Raw genomic sequence first — 13,706 nt, forward strand, 5'->3', positions numbered from 1 at the left:
TAGTTGTATTATTATTTATTGTTTCTAGCTTTTGATTAAATGTATGACAAACTGTTACTATTTAGCAACAGCAATAAAATACATTATTTACAATCTAATAAATTAAACTCAGTGATGGAGGTCTGCCTGCCAGCAAAGAGATTATAGCTACTGGTCTGCTAAACCAGCTAAGGGCCTTTAGCTTGTTGTGAAAATTTCATAAACTTCACATTTTAGGTTTATAGGTATAAAACTAGTGAAAAATAAGAAGATGAAGTTTTTTATTTAATTTTTAATTTTTTTATTTTGTCTCTGGTATCTTGCTCCAGTGCTAACTTTAGTGACTAGTTGTTTTCTGTATCTGAAGCTGTGCTGTTAGTTACTATCTACGGCAAAGCTTTGCATCTATAGTTCAGCCTTGGCGTTAGAATTTGGGGTTTACCTAACGAGATATGGTATATAGTACCTTTACTGACATTGCTTTTTCCACTGTAAAAGTACGTGTCTGGTGTGTAAAAGTAATGTGCATTAAACTTGACATTCTTCTTTCAGCTGTTTTAGGGGTCACCACAGCAGATCATCTACCTCCAACTCACCTGTCACACCAACCCTCTTCATGTTTTCCTTCAGTCCTCTTACCCTTCAGTTTCTACCTGGCAACTCCATGTTCAGCATCCTTTGTCTAATATCACCATCTGTCATCTGTACGTGCCCAAACCATCTCAGCCTTGTTTCTCCAACTTTGTCTCCCAAATAAAAGTAATATGTGTCTGTTTCCATATCAGTAGTGCATGCCCCAACCTTGACTGCCTTGGAAGGAAAAACAATGTTTCGTAGACACAATCAAAGGACTTAAACTGGCTTCTTTTATCCTGCATGCCTCCACATGTTTGTGCCTGTGGCCTCAGGGGATAATTGTCTTTTATATTTTCTGGACACTTTTTATTTGTGCCTTTAAGTAGCACTGACTGAAACAGAACACCTTTCCAGGGTAAAAGCCTCCGATGAGTCACTGCCGAGCGCTTCAGTCAAGCATTTTCAGATTACAGCTGGAAACCAAAACAAAGACCAAACAATATCTGGGGTTTCCTTGTGTGAGCTTTTGTAAGTTCTATTAACACACAAACTAGCCTGTATGTTAGTGTGTGATTTGCAAATGAGAAAAAGTACTGGTCTTTATCTTAAATGGTCTAGGCGTGATGATTCATTTAGAAATATCCTTCTTTAAGTATCCGAGTATTCTTAGTTCCTGTTATGCATAAAAGGTATTTGCTTTCACGAGTCTCAATCCTCTCCTGCAAAGTCAACAAAACTCATTTTTGTTGGCTTTCACTTTAGCAGTATACTTATTTACTTTCTTGTTGAGAGTTAGAGAATAGATTAAAATCACTGTTACGTCTGAAAGCCAAAGGTAGAGATGAGGTGATAGCCAAAATGAAGGACGGATTTGCATTGCATTGCTAAGCGGGTGAAAAAAGTTTCAGTTAAAAGTGGCTCATAATGTTCTCGTTTGGTCACATTGCCAGATTGTGTGTGAAACATGAAATGCACTCCAGTACAGCCCAACCTTTAGTGTTAAACCATAAGCAAAAATTTCTGTTATAAAATTACCACAACTTGGCATTATGAGTTTCCTAATGACAGATGCTATGGCAGGCCTGTTATGTTAGATTGCATAACATGGCAAATGTGTGCCTACACCAGTGACTCCTGAATATCTATGTAAGGATTAAATGTACTGAGAACATGACAACAGCTTCCATCCTGAATGGATCATATTGTAGTTTGAAGAAGTAAAAGGGGAAGGGCTTTTGTTGAGTCAATAAAATGTTCACAAACACAAAGTCGGCTCCTTTGGAAGTCTTTTAACACAGCTTTATCGGTGTCTGTGTCGAACAGCAAAGAGTACTGAGTACAACGTATGTTGCAATAATGTCTGTCCGACTGTGCTTGCATGTAAACGCACTGCTTTTGTCTTTGCTTTAATTGCTGCATTTGTGTAAACAAAGGGCAACATTTATTGGGAAAAGCCTTCAGAGCCAAAGAGGACATCTTTAGATGAGTCTTTGTGAGTAACTAACCAAACACAGAACTCAGTGACCACAGCTGAGAAGCCTTTTTGCTTTTCTGACTGATAAACTTTCTAAATGTCAAATGCATTAATGTTGGTTTACAAATTGTTTTGGCACTAGTTCTGAAGAACTGATTTCTTCTCTGTGTGCCATGTAAGTGCAGCAGAGGAGTGTGATTAATGTGGAATCTGCGCTTTGTGGTCTAGTCATGCCCAGGTAAGTAAACTCAAGAAGCCCTCTTTGTTTTGGCTGTCAGATGGGTGATAAGTGGTGAGGTCAGGGTGTGGGAAGATATTTCGGGTTGAAGTTGCTCAGCTTCCTAGAAACAAATTCACATTTGACTTCTAAAGGAAGGTATGTTTGTGAGATCAGTGGGCAGAAGATCCAAAAGGAGTCAGGTTACTCTTCTTTAACTGTTTCCATACAGGCAGCCCAGTGAGAGGGATGCAGAAGAGAAACCCGCCATGACTCATTGTGGACGCGTTTTTGTCACAAAATACCCTGCAGATCACAATTTAACTGAAAAACGTGCAACAGATTCATATATGGAAATCTTTTGCTCTTTGATGAGATTTCTTCTAACTGACATTTGATCCACTTTCATGACAGTCATCAAACATCCGGAATGCTTCGCCGTAAGCGGTTAAAAGCACGTATTAATGCGCTCACACGCACTCTCATGCGGTCACAGGGAAGGGTGGAGCCCTCCCTTAGTACTTTTTTCCCCTTACCGGCGGGGATCAGATCTTGACTTGATACGCCGCTGTGAGGAATGTAAAGTGAGGGTTTTCAGGGAAATGCGCAGGGGCACACCAACCCGTAAATCGTCTTAGCTTCACTCGTTTTTAGATCTCATCCAGTGCTCATTTTTCCAGTCTGCTTCCGTTTGATAATATCTTTTAATTTATGTGCACTTCACCGGCCATGCAGCGCGTACAGCCCTCACCGCGTGCAGCGCGTAAAAGCGAGTGGCTCCGGAGCGCCCTGGCACACCACCACTGCTCTGATCCTGGTGTGGAGAACGAAATCGTTGTCTTGGCCACTGGAATAGACCAATATCTGCAAGAAGTCTTCCACCACCTGGCCTTCCCCAGCCGGGACGATACTGTGTCGGCGAAAGATTTCACTGCGCTCTGTGCCGTGCTGGGACTGAACAGAGCTGAGGTAGGAAAGAGGACTGCGAACGTAAAGGAAACAGCGGGAGCTGGAGAACGAGAAGAGGAGGATGAAGAGTTTAAAGATATATGCTCTGGGCTCCCCAGCCAGCTGTCTTTTAAAGAATTTCACTCACGGCTCTGTGGGTATTTCCGTGTGCGCAGTGCGCGTAGAGGTACCGGGGAGTGTGCCTTGCGTCTGCCCGTTAGCGAGGATACAGAGCTGGTAGAGAGACAGATCCGGCTTCGGTGGCCGCGGGTTAGGCGGAGAAAGTGTGTCAGTTTTGATCTGACAAAGGACCAGAATGGACCCATCAACACATCTGTGAAAGGTCGGACCTCAGAGCACCGTGAACCAGGTACTGGAGAAAGAGGCCTATTATATGTGGATTTTAATACCCCCGTTGATCGATGAGGGAAGCCAGAACATTTAAAATCCCTGTTTAGAATGTGCGCTGCTCTCTCACCTTTATTAAATTGTGCAGGATGACCTTATAATTATATACAACCAGACACTATAATATCACTACTTCATCTACCAATTGTGAGTGCTGGATAATCCCAGGCTAATACAAAATGTATTATTACACTATCAAAGACACTTATTTAGAATTGACATCTAGAACAGCCCAATATACAGTGGGGCAAACTGGCTTTTGGGCACCAGCGTTTTAAAATTGTTATCTTTTTTATATGTTTTTCTTAAGAAAGTTTAATTTGTAACTTCATTCAGGGTTTCCTTCACTGATCCTAAATGTCACCTTGCACACAAAAACTCTGTAACATTATCACAATGTTCATATTATAAATCAGGCTTTAGTTAGCAGTGGCTTAAGGAGACATCCTTAAGTATTTATCCATTGGGATGTTTTGTTTTTTTTCTTTTTTCATTTTTCTCTCCATGTTTTTGGTAAAGTTTTGGAGCATTCAGCTTCTTTGCATCTCAAACTGTTATAAAAATGAAATAATAAGAGAAGTTTGGTGGAACTGTCCTCCATTTATTGGCATATAAAACATGACAAAAAGCTCAAACTAGATGCTGAGTATCAAAAAGGATGAAGAGAATCTGTCTTAATAGTTATCATGTTTATGTCTTTATTTAAAATCTTCTACATATTTAGCGTTTTTGCCAGACAGGTATAGTGGAGTAAAAAGTAAAATCATTTCCACTGAAATATAATGTAAAGAAATATGCAGCAGAATAAAATGAAAATACACTAATTTCACTTTTAAAGTTCACCTATAAAGGTTATTAAGGTAAAAATATGGACATATTATTATGCACATATTAGTAAAAATGTTGCACTACATTAGCACTACATCATATTATATTATGTGTTACCTCAGTGTAAAAGATTCCCACTTAGATTATCAGTAAAATCCTGGTAACAAGGATATTAGTATGTTACTGTTTTTACAGTTCTCTTTTTGTTCCTACTTCACATTGTGTTACTGTCACACTACACTGTTGTATTGTCTTACAGTAGACTACTGGCAGAACAGTAAGGCTGCAGACTCTCATTTAATCTTTTCCTTTCTGTCTTCTTTTTTAAATCAACAGTTTTCTATAGTTTTACATAAACAAAAAACTAAATATAACATTAAGTAAGTACATTAGGTTCATTTTATGGAATCAGTGAGAAAATCAGTGATTGCACACTTAAGATGAGCAATGATCTGGCTTCACTTCACATGTTCCTCTTTCTTCCTCTCCAGATGAGGTGGCAGCTCTAAGGGAGCTGGTGGAGGACCTCCGCTCAGCGCTGCAGGGGAGCGATGCCCGCTGCCTGGCCCTGGAGGTGGCGCTCCGACAGGAGAGAAGCAGCACCCTCCCTTCTGCATCCTGCTACAACCCTGCGATTTCAAAGCCTAAGACTTCCATCACATTCATCCAGGGAAAACTAGTTCCAACTCAAAGAATTAAAGGACAGCTAAGCAGTGCTGCAGGAGACTCAGCAAGGAGAGTGGCAAGGAAACGAGATATCAGAGACCCACTTCTAAGGGAACTGAAGCTGATCCGCTCCTCACGTGATGGGCAGCTGGAGGAGGCCATCAGATTCAATAAGCATCTGGAGGAGGAGCTGCAGTGGGCGTACCAGGAGGTGCGCAAGTTGCAGGGGGTGGAGGCTGCACTGAGGAAGGAGAACACTCAGATCAGGTTGGAGTTACTATTTATCAGTGGATGGTTTTCAAAAGCTTGCTGGATGATATTTGAGTGGATGTAGGAGACTAGTGAGATGATCTTTGGTGATCTCCATCAGGAAGCGGGCAGAGGAGGCCAGGGAGGCTCTGAGCTCGGGGCTGCAGCAGGTTCGGCTGATCCAGGAGCAGGCCCGGTCTGTGCCCCAACTCCAGTCCAGGATCACCCAGCTTGAGACTGAGCTGCACAGATACAGGTACCATGTGTGGTCATGAGCAGGTGAAGGAATTCAGTACATGGGTGTGTTTGTGCATCTATTTACACATCATTTGCTTGTGTACTCTGCTGATTTGAAACTTGATGCCACAGGGTGCCCAGGTTAAGCTGCACACAAGTTTGTGTCTAGGAGACCTTACGCAACCCCTAGAAAATAACATTTAGTAAGCAACTTACTTAGTTAAGCCTCAATTATTTTTTCTGTTGTGTTAATGTCTTTGGTAACTTGCAAGTATGCAAAACCTGATCATAGAAATAAAATGTACATTTCTGATTATTATGGTACATGCATCACTTAGTTAAGGTTTGGAGGAAGAGGATGCTATTAAATTTGAAATGTAATTGGTAAAAAAAACAGATACATTTACCTTAAAAATACATTTAAGGTATCGCCTCTGCCTTTTACCACCCTCAGAACCAGCTGCACGTGTGTCCCCAGCCCTGCAGGTCAACAGAACCATCCCGAAGACACTTGCAGCAAAACAGGTGACTAACTGAAAAAAACAAATCAGTATGGGAGTGTTAGTGTGTTCTTATTGAGGCTTCAGTTACACAGGCCTAGAGACTGCTCAGTAACTCTATGGAAATCACTGGTTGCTAAGGAAAAGTATGTATTCTGTAATTGTGGGACGTTGTCTGCTGTCACTAGGTGAAACTGGTCACAAAGAAACCAAAACCGTATTCCTTTAACAGTTGCCACAGAAGAGAAATCTTCGGTATTCTGGAGTCTTGGGCCCTAAGATTTCTTTGATGACTGAAATATGCAGTTGCTCTGTCCACAGATGCTGAGTGTCTACAGAGGGCAGTGGAGGGAAGAGCTGCATCTGATGAAGAGGAGGAGGACAGTAGGATGAGAGAGGAAGAACAGCGCTGCCTGATGGAGGTGAAGAGGCACATTGGACGAATGCATGGCTGTAGCAAAGGGTTAGCTTACATCTTGTGTTCATACATGGCATTTTCTCTAATGTTAATCTGACAATTTGATAGCAAAAACAAAATACAGCTGGCTTTCTCACATCTGTTCTACTACTGAAGAATTCAAAAAACAGTTTTCACGACACAAAAATGATTGGTTTATGTTTAGGGTTAGGCGACCTAAGTCACCAAAGATGTTTGCTGCGCTCCAATAAGCTCAAACACATATCTTAACATTCATCTCTACACAGACAACACTAATGGTAAATGGACTGGTTCACACAAGCACTTTTTTCTTTGCAAGTGCTTTTTATCTAACATTCACACACATTCATACTCTGATGACTTGGGGGTAGTAACTTGCCAAAAGATAGTTAACATGCAGACTGGAGCAGATGGGGACTGAACCACAAACATTCCCATAAGTAGGTGAGCTGCTCCTTCACAGTCTGTTTCTTTGGCTGGATTAAACTTTGGGTATCTCAGTGTGGCGTGCATTGGGTCCTTAAAAAACTGAGAAAACTGGAGAAGTAGAAGGCAAAAGAAGAGGTGGGAAGCCTACAAACCTACAGCAGATGAACAGTATCTGGAAGCCATATTCTTGAGGAATAGGGTAAAATCCATCCACATATGCATCTGGTCCTTCAGCTCATCCATCTGCTTTTTGCTGAAGCATCTTCAGTGGTCTAAGTGGGTGTCAAGAAGCCATTCTTAAGGAAGAGAAAGAGGGAGAAGAGGCTCAAGTATGCCAGGTTACAAAAGAACTGGACTGAAAATCATTGTAAACAAGTCTTATTAAATGATGAATCAAAATTTGAAATTGTTTGGTGCAAATTTTAATAACATCATTCAGAGGAGGTCTGGAGAGAAGTCCAATAGTGAGTGTTGATAGGCATCTGTAAAACATACTGGAAGCTCTGCTCTACAGGGGATCTTTTTAAAAATCATGGATAAATGAAAAATGAATGCAAAAAAGTACAGTCAGCTTCTGATTCACCACACAACACCATCTGGAAAGAGTTTGATTGACAACAGATTCATTCTTCAGCATGATGGTGAGCCCAAACTCACTGCCAATGCAGTAGACGCACACCTGAATATCCAAACAAAAGAATTGCACAATACAAATACAAAAATTGTACAAATACACATGATTGTATTTCCACCAGTGTTCGCATATTCCAATAAATCACCTCACCTTTTTCCCATTTTCTATGACAACTAGCCCCACCAAGTCGCAGACACAAAAACCACCACATGTAAAGAAACATTAACTCTGCCGTTGTGTCGTGTGTCTTCCTTCAGATGTCAGGACCATGTGGTCCATCACCTTCTCTCTCAGAGTCAAATGTATGACAGAAACCTCAGCAGCACTTCTAAAGGCAACAGGGGGCACTTCTGTTGGAAAGGACCAAACCAAGAGCAGCCGCAGGGAGGCTTTAAACAAGCGGTGAGGAAAAGATGCTCTTGCTTTTTGTCAGTTTGACATATAAAGTGTCAGAAATGTATTAACAAAAGATTGTCTTTTCTATCATTTTTTCTTATAAATAATAATTTTTTACATTTTCATTTCTAGAAAAAAAAGTTGTTTTTTTTTGGGTTTTTTTGCCATAAATACACTTTAATGTTGGAGAATATCTTCCTGTCAATATAAGTCTTGAATCTTCAGACATCCTTTCAGCTGGCTCATACTTATCTAGCTCCTCGAGCCTGGATGTCTCTTCCTGTTAAAAGGGAGTTTTTAATTCCCACTGTCGCCAAGTGCCGCTCATAGAGGATCCTCTGACTTTGAGGTCTTTATCTTATTAAAAAAAAATGCATCTGGAAGCACTGAGCTTTTTTCGTTTTTTTAAAACCCACCCATTTTGAACAGGATTGTAATGGGGGCTTCTATTTCGTGTTCACTAGAGTCCTGAGGAAGAGGAGGAAAGGACACAAGAGGAAAATGAGAAAACACGTCTGTCTTTGTTGGAGGGCAAACTTACTGATTCACTCGCATTGCTGCTGCAGCTACGTAACAAGGTATTCATGCATAGTTACACCTCATCAGCGCCATCTAGTGGTTCCTCCATTTCATTTTCTGTTGCCCTGGTCATTTATATGTGTAGTTTTGAGGTGTTAAAAAGACTCTGCTGACAGAGGTGCTGCTCATAAAATATATATAGTAGTTTATATATAAATATTATATTCACTGTATAATTAAGTTCATTTGAAATAGGATTTTGGACCTCAAATATAACATTAATACGCTTCTACCCCAACAAAATGAGCCTTCCATTAAGTTTTTCCAAATAACTCGTGTATTATTCTGTTTAAAATTACACTAAAAATATCATGAATCTATGATTACTTAACATTTAAGTGATTCAGACCAGGGTGTAATCAGTGTCCCAGTATACTGTGCTAAGCACTGGTATGACACCATGCTGTTTTGGCTTAGCAGTAGTCTTAGTGAAAACGTCTGTTTTTTCTTCTAGAACATGTCCGGCAGGGGGCTGGGGAAGATGGTGATGGATACTTTGGATGTGTGCAGCAGGGGTGGAGCTGGTGCGTCTGCTCTGAGCTATCCAGTTTTATCCAAATGCTCTTATTTCATCATTTTTGTTCATTCCTTTACTTTTTCAATAGCTTTTATTCCCCTTTCTCCGGGACCGTCCCAGATCCTGCAGGTCGCTGATTCTCTCTCCGTCCGCTGATCCTCAACTGCTCAAAGATGGAGGAGAAAGGATGACTGAGGAGGAGGAGGAGGAGAGAGCAGAGAGAAACTCCTGCTTCTACCCTCAGGATATCAAACTAGCAGTGTCAACCTACTGCTCATCTCCTGCTGAGATGTGTGCTGTATTGCATGATTAGCTTGTTTGCACCATGTAATTTTTAAAGTATTTAATAATGAAATAATTTATGTAATTTAGTCTGCTAGTGTTTTATTTTGCATCTGTTTAGGTTGAATGATTATTTGTTTTTACTGGACTTTTCTTCCATTTCTGTGAAGATAGAAATTCCACAGCCATCTAATCTGAAACACACTCAAGCTGAATAAGCAAAGCACATCCAAGGGACTCATGTATTCCCTGAAATGTCTTCAAAGAGACCAATTCATCCAGCTTTCATTTACTAGTATAGCAGACTTCTACTAGACACATTTGGTGGAATATACTGTACTTCAGTGATTCTTGTGTAATTATTGTTTTACTGAGACTCATTAAGTTGTGTTAAAATATATCCAAATGCCTTTATTTTTTGAAAAGCTAATGTTTTCCAGGTTTCATTCTAATCAGATAACACTGAAAATCCCCATTAAACTGCACTGCTATCCTTGTGTCTCTTCTAATGTATCCGCTTTGAGTCTAAGCTTTATTTGGATGATTTGAGGATAATCAGAGAGTATCAGGTCATGTCTCAGGTCGTGTCAGCACACACAAGGTGTTATTCAAAGAACATCCCTCTATTTGGCAGCATTCATTCACCGTTTAACTCTGATCAGCCTCCTTGTATGTGCTGCTAGGAAGTACCATCATCACGCGATGCCATGCTTCATTGTTCAGATGTTTTTAGGCAGCGGCTGGACAGAAATAATGCTTGGAGTTATGGCTAAATATTTTATGCACCAACAGACTTTCAGATGTTTTAAACGCATCTTGCCAAACTACCAGTGAGCTGTCAGGCAGCCTCTTACCTTACAGTAAAGGTCAAAGCAATGTAATGCAGCTGAGATGGCATGTTCTCCGGACACTGCAGAGAACTTGTTAGAGTCTGTTAGAGTCATCTTAACTCTGTGGTCACTACCCTACTTGCTTAGTTACGTTTCAGGCAAAGAGCGAGTACTGTTGGTTTAAACACAACTACTGCTCACAGTTATTGATGAACTGTGCTTCCTGGGACACTGAAAGCTTTAGAAACATTTTAGAGCCTGGTCTGATGTGTGATTTGTCACAGTTTTATGGATAGTACCTGCAGACATCATTGGCCTTTATGGCTTAGGTTTTGTAAATTCTTCTTCTTCTATGTAGAAGAGCTTTCTACACTCTCCAATCCGTCCAGTTCTAATAACAGATCAAGAGTAATTATAGCAGCACAATTTAGAACACTGCAGCAAAGAGTCTAAATGTTTTTGTTAAGGAGAAACGTGTAACATTATCACTGTAGGTAATGCAGTTTGGATTAATGTGGAAAAATGTCAGTTCAAATCAAATGTGTGCAAAAGGTGGAGAGATGTAGGGGGTCTGAATACCTCCTGAAGCAAGTATAAAATAAATGCATGTTCCTTGATGGCTAATTAACTGTAGTAAATGATATGCTGTAATATTAATAGCTGCTAAAAATGTAAAGATACACATCAGCATGTAAAACAAAATTATGCAATTTAAATAGATCTTTGGCCAGTTTAGCAACCATTATATTTACAATGAATCGGGCAAAAACACGTGCACACACACACACACACACACACACACACACACACACACACACACACACAAGACATAGGGATGGTATGAAATAATATAGTTTATTTATTTCCAGCAATTTACAAAGTCCTGCAGGAAGAAAGCTCTCCTCCTGCCTCACAGAGGGAGGCTTTTACAAAAGGAACACACAGAGAACACAAAGACCTCAGACCCAGTAAGACTGTACATGTGTTTAAAATTATTTTGACATTAAGAGTCAAAAGCTGATATTTAAAGTCAGTGATGGCAGTCTGGGGGTCAGCGTGGTTCCCTGTGAGTTCAGGGGTTCAACGATTCGAAGCACTGAGGTTAACAAGGCAGCAGGTGGGTGGTGGGTTTTAAAGGCTGGATATGTAAGATAGAGGGAAGGATACATCTGGATTCATAAGAAGAAAAAGAACCAGAGAACTCTGTGTTTTCTTTAGGTGTTGTCGGTGTGTTGGACTCTTTATTTCTAATCCCAGACTTCCCAGATGCCGTGTAAAGCAACTTGCTGGGGGGTCTACCAGCTTCCGAACTGAACAAGAACTGATCTCCACTGCAGTGTCATATAAAGTCATTATTACATTACACATAATCAACATATTGTACAGCTGTTTTTTTGTTTTGTTTTTTTAAATCAGAGCTAGATAAACAGACACTACTCTGTGGCGAACCTAGTTCCTGATTAGTTATTCTGAATAGAGCTTGGCTCGGATAGGTTAAGGCCATTCTATGTCTCATAAGTATGCTTTCCCTGTGCGAGATAGGGCGCGCAAGCGTGTGTGTGAGGTGTGTAAGGACAGATATTAGGCACTGTGCTAGTCATTAGCCTCACTGCAATTCTATCGCAGAGAGTACAAAAAAGCTCTACTGGCCTTCAGCAAAGAATAGAACGAAGACATGGTGACCATGATACTGAGCCAAAATTAAAAATAAACAACCTTATATATAGAATAAATATAGTATGTACAATTTGCTTTGTGTGCTTCTAAAAATAAATAAAGCATTACATGCCCCATTTTTGAAGTATTCACAACTTTCCATTGACGTAGAGGCAGAATGCTGGCACCTGGTCAGTAAGAGAGTGGAGGGTACAGACTGAGAGTGGAGGGGTGCAACTCTTACAAGTTAAACACTGTAGAAAAGCAGACAAAACCAATGATGTCACTCCAGCTGTGGATGTCAATCCAGAGGACACACACAGAAGATGTACAGTTAAGAGAATCCCTGCAGTGCCCTCTGGAGGCGGTTTTGCAGATTACAGTACAATGTTGCATTTGACCAGCCTGGAGACAGTGTTTACAGTGGTTGTTTGATCAAATTCATGACAAAAAACAATAATCATGAAGCGTTAAGAAGAAAGGAGGCAAAGAATTAAAGGAAAACAAAGAAAAAAAATCACAATTTTAACATAATTGACACTTTAAAAAAATCACGAGATCAAAGATTTTAAACAGATAAAATAATCAAGTTTTGCACATTCACACCATGTTCCCTGCACATGCATTCTGCTGGCCCCCTTTGGAAACAGTTAAGTCAAGCATCACATGCAGGTTTCTCCTGGACTGACATCGGCACTCGATCCAGTCTGTCGAAATGGCTCACCACTTCCCGTTTCATTCTCCTCCTCGCCTGCGAGCCCTTGAATACAGAGTTAGCTGATGGCAGATCAGTTGTGTGGATGTGGGGCATACGCTAAAGTTATCTTATTATGTCAACGACGATTAAAATTTTGGTTAAATAGTATTCACTATTATGAAAACACTTTCCTCCCTTATTATCAGACATCATTTCAATAACAAAAGGGAAAATACACACTTTGGCATAACTGGGGAAAAGTAACAACTAATAATGAATTCTGCCTCAATGCTCAATCACACCAAGCAGTAGAATGGCAACATTAGTGAGTACTCGAGAAAAAAAAGGTGGAAAAGTTTGGCAGCTTGCAGACCAATGCAGTCAAATCAAAAGAAACAGAGCTACTATGTTACAAAGGAGTTAGTCAGTGCAAATATACTGTTTACAAGGCTGGAGAAACCTGCAGTCAGCTGAGGCTGAAGAAGTCACTGTTGATCTGAAAACATTATGTCCAGATCAACAGAATCAACGTTCTGGGATTTGTCAAAAAGCAGTTTCCTATCGGCAATGTGATTTTACATCTAAATAATATATGTGTAAGAAAGCTACAAGCAATATTTACTTTCATAAAATAGCTATCTGCTTTGTGATTCTGTCCTATAAACTGTGCCTTGTACTGAGTATTAAACATAATTTCTGACAGTAAACAGGTTCTTGGAAAGGGGTAAAAGTTCTCAAAGATGGGGTTAAGGTTAGTGTACATACATGCAGCCTTATGACCTCACATGTCATCCCACGGTCTCTTTCCATCATTTCATGTCACATATTACTGTCATAGAAAGCTTTTGAGAGTCTGAAAGAATCTGAACTTCCTCTCTTTTAAATTGCTAACTGACAGCTTAGATAGCTTAGTGAACTGTTAGCATCATGACAATAAGTTAATTATTTAACTTATTGTAGTGTTAAACTCTGTTTTTGTCTTGAATTACTCATTTTTTTCTCGGGGGGTATTAACCTAACTTAGCATGTATTTCAATGGAAGGACAAAACCGGATCTCCTGGTGAAATCTGCCCAAGAACAAGGAGCACAGGAAACTCCACAATGGCCGTATCCGTGTACAAAACCAGTTCTACTTTTACTATTCTATACTACAGAAATCTCCAA

General features: G+C 40.1%; 1 protein-coding gene across 3 annotated transcripts; it reads left to right on the forward strand.

Annotated features, from left to right (window-relative positions):
- The first annotated feature begins 2,426 nt into the window (after positions 1–2,426).
- Positions 2,427–9,851, forward strand: si:ch211-112f3.4 (EF-hand and coiled-coil domain-containing protein 1). 3 transcript variants are annotated; one of them, XM_005452246.4, is made up of 9 exons: positions 2,427–3,564; positions 4,922–5,363; positions 5,467–5,601; positions 6,037–6,107; positions 6,389–6,545; positions 7,842–7,986; positions 8,445–8,558; positions 9,014–9,083; positions 9,165–9,851. In XM_005452246.4, the coding sequence occupies exons 1-9, from the start codon at positions 2,958–2,960 to the stop codon at positions 9,230–9,232; spliced, it is 1,809 nt and encodes a 602-aa protein (XP_005452303.1). In that variant the 5' UTR covers positions 2,427–2,957; the 3' UTR covers positions 9,233–9,851. The 3 variants fall into 3 exon arrangements, with proteins under 3 accessions (XP_005452303.1, XP_005452304.1, XP_013127587.1); XM_005452247.4 differs by having other exon boundaries at positions 2,479–3,564; positions 9,197–9,851; XM_013272133.3 differs by having other exon boundaries at positions 2,479–3,564; positions 6,404–6,545.
- Positions 9,852–13,706: the final 3,855 nt, after the last annotated feature.

Source organism: Oreochromis niloticus, linkage group LG5 (genome assembly GCF_001858045.2).
Source record: "Oreochromis niloticus isolate F11D_XX linkage group LG5, O_niloticus_UMD_NMBU, whole genome shotgun sequence".
Classification (NCBI taxonomy): domain Eukaryota; kingdom Metazoa; phylum Chordata; class Actinopteri; order Cichliformes; family Cichlidae; genus Oreochromis; species Oreochromis niloticus.

What these genes read in the sequence shown, in the direction of transcription:
- si:ch211-112f3.4 (XM_005452246.4), top strand. Translation starts at nt 2,958, where the DNA reads ATGTGCACTTCACCGGCCATGCAGCGCGTACAGCCCTCACCGCGTGCA. An exon ending in CTCAGAGCACCGTGAACCAG is followed by an intron (nt 3,565 to 4,921) that starts GTACTGGAGAAA and finishes CTTCCTCTCCAG; the next exon opens with ATGAGGTGGCAGCTCTAAGG. An exon ending in GTGCAGCAGGGGTGGAGCTG is followed by an intron (nt 9,084 to 9,164) that starts GTGCGTCTGCTC and finishes CTTTTTCAATAG; the next exon opens with CTTTTATTCCCCTTTCTCCG.